Source organism: Brachyistius frenatus, unplaced genomic scaffold (genome assembly GCF_029030835.1).
Source record: "Brachyistius frenatus isolate BFR_SWC_R1_liver_20210118 unplaced genomic scaffold, ASM2903083v1 Contig_87, whole genome shotgun sequence".
NCBI lineage: Eukaryota > Metazoa > Chordata > Actinopteri > Embiotocidae > Brachyistius > Brachyistius frenatus.
In genome coordinates this window covers 1,500,288-1,507,500 of record NW_027210686.1, presented here as the reverse complement: position 1 = coordinate 1,507,500, position 7,213 = coordinate 1,500,288, and the positions used below count along the sequence as shown (strand labels likewise).

Here is a 7,213-nt window from a genome sequence, read left to right as displayed (position 1 = left end):
CGGCGCCGGATGGAGAGTTTAATCCCTGTTAGAGCAAGGTGCTTCACAGCCTGAGCTCCGAATCATCCTCCAGAGTAGATGGACAGATATTTTTACATGCACCTACTAATGTGAGCACAGTTCTTTGGAATGGAGAAGGAGACCGTCATCTCAGGCCCGAAGATATTCAGAGGCTGTTCAGATGCTCCACTTTTTTTTAAGGTTCTTGTGTGTCGCAGATCATTTTTAAACACTTTGCAATCAGCTCTGAAAGTCCAGCATTGTTTCAACACTGCTTTTAACTTGAACTTTAACACAAGACTTTCAGTAGAGAATAAAAGGCACAGACAAAATACAAAACATTTTCTTGCCAGAAAACACACGTGTGCAGATTGTGTGTTTGCCTGTAAAAGGAGCCATGTTCACTGTGTTAGAACATCTGCCAGCATGAAGTCGACAGCCACCTTACGGCAGACTCACTGTGGGAATCAAACCAGCGACCCTGCACGGTCACAAGGAAGGAGCCGCTGTACACCAACTAAATCAATCATCGGCCTGTTCATTTTTCTAAGAGTCATCTGAATGAAGTCACACTAAATTCCCTATTTCTGTCATTTATTGAAATCAATTTCTCTACAGATGAACAGTGCTTTTATATAAACGTATTGAGATCAAACTCCTTTCATTTTCGGGCTGTTGATTATTCACTGACAACCCGCCGTTTCCAGCTCGTCCTCAACCGGACGAGAATTTGTTTTTTTTTTAATGCTACAATTAGAATTATTTTACAAATAAGTGCGAGCCTTTTCTACACGCTGATAAACTCAGAAACTAAATACCGTTATGGTTACATTAGTGTGTATTTGCTTCATTTTTTCATGATAGTCAACATTAGGAGAACATTTCGTTCTGACATTTTCTGTCAACACACTTTGATCAAATATAGTAAACTAACAATACTCATGATCAGCACGAGATAATCTGAGGCTGCAGTTGTGTTCATGCGCGCGCATCAGTGAAACCAATGCTGGAAGCCGCGCGCCGGTCATTCAGGGGGCAAGCAGAGTTCAAAGAGTCACGAGGACATTGTCCACTTTGTCTGGGTGAAGTGTGTGTGTGTGTGTGTGTGTGTGTGTGTGTGTGTGTGTGTGTGTGTGTGTGTGTGTGTGTGTGTGTGTGTGTGTGTGTGTGTGTGTGTGTGTGTGTGTGTGTGTGTGTCTTGCTGGCCAGCTCGAGGACAGGTTAACTTTCTCTCACTGGGTCTGGTCATCAATTAGTTCAGGCCGCCGTAAGCAGCAGCTCGCGCCCCTTGTCACTTCCCCTTCGGACCGCCGCGTGCGTTTACATGGCCCCGGCCTCGGCTCGCGCGTCGTAAATATGTGCGTGCATGTTTCACACTAAAGTAAGGGGCTAAAAGGTTTATGAGTGTTTGAGCTCGCGGGTTTATGGCCACTAAATCATGAAATGAAAATGTTCTCCTTCTGATACGGAACTAAAACGTCACTCCGTTCACGTGAGTAGTATGAATCATTAAACCTAAAAACAACCTCTGTCCATCCGTTTCTGTACATTTTATTGAACATTTCTCATAGATATACGGAATTACTGGACAAAAACACGTAACATAAACAAACAATATAAAAATCCATAAAATATGCATTTTCCTGAACGTTTTTAGGTAGTTTGGAGAATAACATCAGTAGGTTAACACCCCACCCCCACGCACCCCCTCTGTACTGAAAAGGTTAAATTACCCCATCCCACCCACAGGTATTGTTTCCACCTTGTTCCCTGGCTTTTTTCTACACAGTTTAAATGTGAATATGATATAGATACACATCCCCAATAGGTTTTTCCTCCCCACATTGTTTTGAGTGCGTAGAGCGTGTTTGAAATTGAAGATATATAATAGGCTACACACAACACATTAATAAAACCATGAACGAAATAGAGGGTGGGGGGGGGGGGGGGGTCCGAAGTCCAAAAGCTTCAAAACAAGTGCCTGACAGGAAGTACATCTAACAAAATTAAAAGACTAAGGAGCACAAAGAAGAAGTTCGGTGCTTTTGTTGGAATGCAGCAAGAAAAAAATAACAAAAATAATCATCTTTTCACCGTTTGGCGGCCGATGACGTATTTAGTGAATAATTACTTTGGATGCACCTGACCCTTTTTAATTTTGTTTCTCTTTTCCCATTTCCTTATTTAATGTGTTCTCTCTCTGTGTTACTGATTTCCAATTATCAGAGCGCACAGAGAGCCTTCCGATCTGAGACGGATCCGTCTCCTCTTTATTCTCTCCTGCATGTTTCAACCCTGCAGCTCCTATAAAGAAAAGAAAAGAAAATAGGCAACATTTTCCCAGAATTGTTACACCGGACCAAAGTCCGGGTGAACCGTGAGACGGGGAGGGAAGGGGACCAACCAGCACATCTTTTCTTCCATCCTCCTCTTCCTCTTTCATCAGTTTGTTTGTTTTTTCATCTTTTTTTTTTTACTCCGTCCGTTTCTCCTCTTCATCTGCACCGTTCACTGTGGAAGAGGAGGACGACGAGGAAGAAGAGGAGTTAATGAGCTTGTTCTCCTTCTTCCACTTCATCCTCCGGTTCTGGAACCAGATCTTGATCTGCCGCTCCGTGAGGCAGAGCGCGTGCGCGATCTCGATCCGCCGCCGCCGCGTGAGGTACCGGTTGAAGTGGAACTCTTTCTCCAGCTCGAGCGTCTGGTAGCGCGTGTACGTCTGCCGGCCGCGTCTGCCGGGGCTGCCGAATGTCCCTGAGGGAGGAGGACAGACAGAGACACGTTTTTACTGCGGCAACAACACGCCAATTATTCTATTCTATTCTATTCTATTCTATTCTATTCTATTCTATTCTATTCTATTCTATTCTATTCTATTCTGTTCTATTCTATTCTATTCTATTCTATTCTATTCTATTCTATTCTATTCTGTTCTGTTCTGTTCTATTCTATTCTATTCTATTCTATTCTGTTCTGTTCTATTCTATTCTATTCTCTGGTTCTTTGCTGGTTGTTTAATACGATCTATTCTCTTCCCCAACAATCGGTGATCAGTACAGTTATTAATTCTTCCGTTAATAAACCCTTTCTGCACTCAAATATTATTTAATAGGATCCTTAAAATTCATTTTACAGTTCTAACGTGATTTTTAGAAGCCTGACTTCAAGAAGTCTAGACTGAAAAAAATCAAAGACAACAACCTAGCTATTCATGAATGTAATAATAATATAAATAAAAATAAAAATAAAAGTAATAATAATAATAATGATAGTAGTAATAATAATAATAATGGTAGTGGTGGGGCTCATGTTTCCCAGGGTATTCCCCCCGGTGAGGATCAGCTTCCTCTGATGCTCTCTAACAGTATTTCGGCCCCTGGAGGTAAACACATCGCCATGTTGTCAGTTTAGCAGCTTCAGTTTCTGGATCGATCTGGAAGGCAGATCATGGATGGAAAACCGCGCGCTACACTCAGCGCTCATATCTAAATATCCATAAATAAAAACTCAGCCAAACCGGATTATGGAGGAGCACTCGAGGGTTTTTGTGCCATCCTGTTCTCTCTCTAGATACCATTTACATCCGCAACTGTCATTTCCAGCCCGTGCTGCGTTTTATTCTGAGATATTTCTCTGTTTCCACCTCATCTGTCATAACCCGGAGGCCCTTTGTGGAGCAGGAGCCCTGCATCATCCACCATTACTCTCTTCACTCTCACCAGGCCGTTTTCTCTGTTAAACAAAGACGCTTTGGTTTGCAGCGCAGCATCCCACAATACTCGTTTAATTCTGCGCTTTAAAAGACCAACAGTGTAAAACAGGACACACGTGTGCTTATTTTGGGGAATAAAATGAATCAGATTATGTCCAACGAAAGGTGGACCTGTACGGCTCTCTTTGAGCAGCATTTGAGGCCTGATTATCGAACTGTTTGGAATAAACCGTACGGCGCAGTGTTAACAGTATAAAACAGAGAAGACGTGATAGAAAGAAGTTGATTCCAGGAGCGTGTTTTCTCCTTAAATATATATTTAGGATTTTTTTTTTTTAATTGTTTTGTTTTTTTAAATTTACAGTATTTTACCTTCTGTTTTACTTGTTGTCTAAATGCGGACTCGAACCGGAGAATAGTGTTTAAGACTTAAATAAAGACAGCTCCAGAGACAGTTAACGGCAGGTTTTCAGGTCTATCTTTGTTTTCAGCCACAACACCGTCTGACAGGCTCTTCCTCCAACTTTCCTTCCCCTGCTCGGTAGCAGCGCCGGTCAGCAGGTCATACAGTAACCGGATCCACAACTCAAACAAACCCGCTTTATGACGGGCATTAAAATACCGAGCACATGACTGAGTGACAGGCCAACAAACGGGATCATAAAGCTGCTACTGAGAGGAGGAGGAGGAGGAGGAGGAGGAGGGAAACATCCGAGGAGCTGACAGAGGAAACAAACGTCACTTTTATGACAGAGATCATAAAATATGCAAAAAGAGAAGGAAGAAGAAGAAGAAGACACTCACCGTTGCACGAGTTCATCCGCTGCATCCACGGATAAATGGGAGTCGACTTGTCGTCCATCGTGTCACCGAACAGCCCCTTCCCACCGAGCCCCGCGCACTCCGATTTACGGTGCATGCCGTCCTGGCTTGGCGCGAGTTGGTGCTCATCCAGACTGCATGGGTGCTCCTTATCCCGGTAAAAGCCCGTAGCTGCCGCTGCGGCCGCCGCTGCAGCCGCCGCCGTGGCGTAGTCACAGGTACCGGCTCCCGTCGCGCCCCCGACACCGACCCCTGCCGCCACCCGGTGCCCGCTGAACGCGCCGCTGGCCGCCTGCTGGTAGTAGGACGCAGGGTACCCTTTCTCCTGGTGCACGCCGCCTCCACCGGCGCTGTATGCCACGGCCGCGGCGGTAACGGCGGCTGCCCCCGGGTAGTGCCTGAGCGGGTGGTCGGTGTATCCCGAAGAGTAAAGCGGGATCTGACCCAGGAACGACTCTGCCGCCGCCGCCTGCCCTCCTCCACCAGTTCCCGGTATCGTCACCGGGAAAGAGGAGTTGACAAAATAGGAACTCATCGGAGAAAGTATGAGAGAAGAAGAAGGAGGAGAAGAAGAGGAGAGGGGAGGACAGGAGGGCACGGAACAAACACAACAACAACGTTGACGCGATGAAGAACAAGAAGGAAGCGCAGACGGAGGCTAACGGCTAACGGCTAACGGTTCTCCCTCCCGTCCTCCTGCCTCTGCCTTCCCCTGCCCGCACTTTATGATTTGTTGTGTTTTATAGCCGACAGTCCGACGGGCTGCTGCTATCACTTAGTTTATCGCAGATTGGGAGGAGGGGGGGAGGGGGGCTGGGGTACTGGGGTGGCTGAGTGCCAGTGTGGGACACAGAGAGAGAGGGAGAGAGAGAGAGAGAGATTGTGTGTGTGCGCGTGTGTGTGTGTGCGTGTGTGTGTGTGTGTGTGTGTGTGTGTCAGAGAGAGTGGAAAAGACGGGATGGGGTGTGGAGGGGTATAAGGAGGGAGGCAGAGACCAGCTGACCTCAGACTGACCAATAGGATGCCTCCGTGCCTGGCATTCGTTCGCCCCTTTTCCTTTCGTTGGAGAGAGGAAGACGAGGAGGAAGAGGAGGAGGTCTGGGAACTGGCCCCCCCACCCCCCCCCCCACACACACACACACACCACCGCCTCTCGCCTTTCCTAATTCCCTTCTTCAATCTCCTTCTCTCCTTCTAATTTTCATTCAATCTCTCTTTCTAATCTTCCTCCGGTTCCCGGTGAGATTGCGCAATCATACCGGAGTCCTCGGCGCGTTAAATTGATTCTTTCTGTCCCTGCGTGTCTTCCTCCGTCTGTTGTTGGACTCATAAAAAGCAGCAGCTCGTTCACACGCACTCGTGCTCTCCCTGAGGGGGGCTGCTGCTGCACCACGAGAGGCCACCGAATAATAAAACATATTCCCGCCGCTTTGCAGATAATACCGAGCGCATTAAAACGAATTTGTCGAGCGTAAATCACAGCCGGGAGCGCGCGCATGCAGTCCGCGTGTGGTCCCGTGGTGTGTGTGTGTGTGTGTGTGTGTGTGTGTGTGTGTGTGTGTGTGTGTGTGTGTGTGTGTGTGTGTGTGTGTGTGTGTGTGTGTGTGTGTGTGTGTGTGTGTGCAGGCAGGTATGTGAGGTAGCCTGTATGTAATGTATAATTGCGGTGTTTGTGTATTTGCTGTGTGGTAGATTTACGTCCCCTCCGGTCACCGCGTGCGTCCTCTTCTTACCGCAGGCTTTCTGCTGCTTTCTGCTGCTTTCTGCTGCTTTCTGCTGCTTTCTGCTGCTTTCTCTGAGATTCTCTGAGACTCTCTGAGATTCTCTGAGACTCTCTGACGGTCACTGGATGCTTGTTCATGTTTTATTGCAGAGATAACCTGGTAGATGCAGATTGAATAGTGTTTCCTGTCCAGTGCTGCGGGTTTCAAACTGAAGTCAGTTTGTGTGCCGTCAACTATTATTTCCCTCCGCTGCGACGCTGTTAAGGCTGAAATGTAAAAGTAAAGAATTGATCCCAAACTGTCCCATTTGTTTGTATTTTTCTCTCCGCTGAAGGCTCGCGCCGGCAGTCAGGTATATTTCATGTAACTCCAGAACACAGCAGAGAAAAGAAAAGAAAAATCTAACTTTCATTAATGCATCCAGACATTTTATAACTTCTACTGAATCAATTTAATTGGTCCGTAATATCAACATGAATGCAATTCTAAATGTAAATAATAAATCAATTGATAACTGATATTAAAATAAATTGTACATATTTTAGTTTAGAAATATTTCACACAACTATCAGAATATAATTATATGCAAGAGAGGGAGGATTTTGTTCAATTGTTATTAGAGACTGGTAATATGTGTTATATTTGTGTGACTTTTTTTATTTTGTACTTAATTGTTTTAAAAATCATGAATTTAATAGTAATATTAATACCAGAGTGTAAAGAAACAGCGACCGGATGGTCAAGTGAGTCCCCGGTTTGACTCCGGGCTGGCTGAACCACTGATTTCACTGCCTGTCTGTTGATAATAATAATAATAATAATAATAATAATAATAATAATAATAATAATAATAATAATAATAATAATAATAATAATAATAAAGTAATAATAATAATTATATAACACACACACAAATAAATATTTTTAAAGAAGCTCACTACTCCTCTTCTTTATT

At 44.9% G+C, this 7,213-nt stretch overlaps 1 protein-coding gene across 1 annotated transcript; it reads right to left on the bottom strand.

Moving 5' to 3' along the window:
* Window positions 1-1,740: 1,740 nt before the first annotated feature.
* On the bottom strand, window positions 1,741-5,308 carry hoxb6a (homeobox B6a). The gene is made up of 2 exons (XM_069709931.1): window positions 4,517-5,308; window positions 1,741-2,754 (listed from the first exon to the last, which is right to left on the bottom strand). Exons 1-2 carry the CDS (start codon window positions 5,067-5,069, stop codon window positions 2,474-2,476), a joined length of 834 nt encoding a protein of 277 aa, XP_069566032.1. The 5' UTR covers window positions 5,070-5,308; the 3' UTR covers window positions 1,741-2,473.
* Window positions 5,309-7,213: the final 1,905 nt, after the last annotated feature.

Coding starts and splice junctions, on each gene's coding strand:
- hoxb6a (XM_069709931.1), bottom strand. CDS start 5,069: ATGAGTTCCTATTTTGTCAACTCCTCTTTCCCGGTGACGATACCGGGA. Junction 2,755..4,516: donor GCGGATGAACTCGTGCAACG/GTGAGTGTCTTC, acceptor CTCCTCCCTCAG/GGACATTCGGCAGCCCCGGC.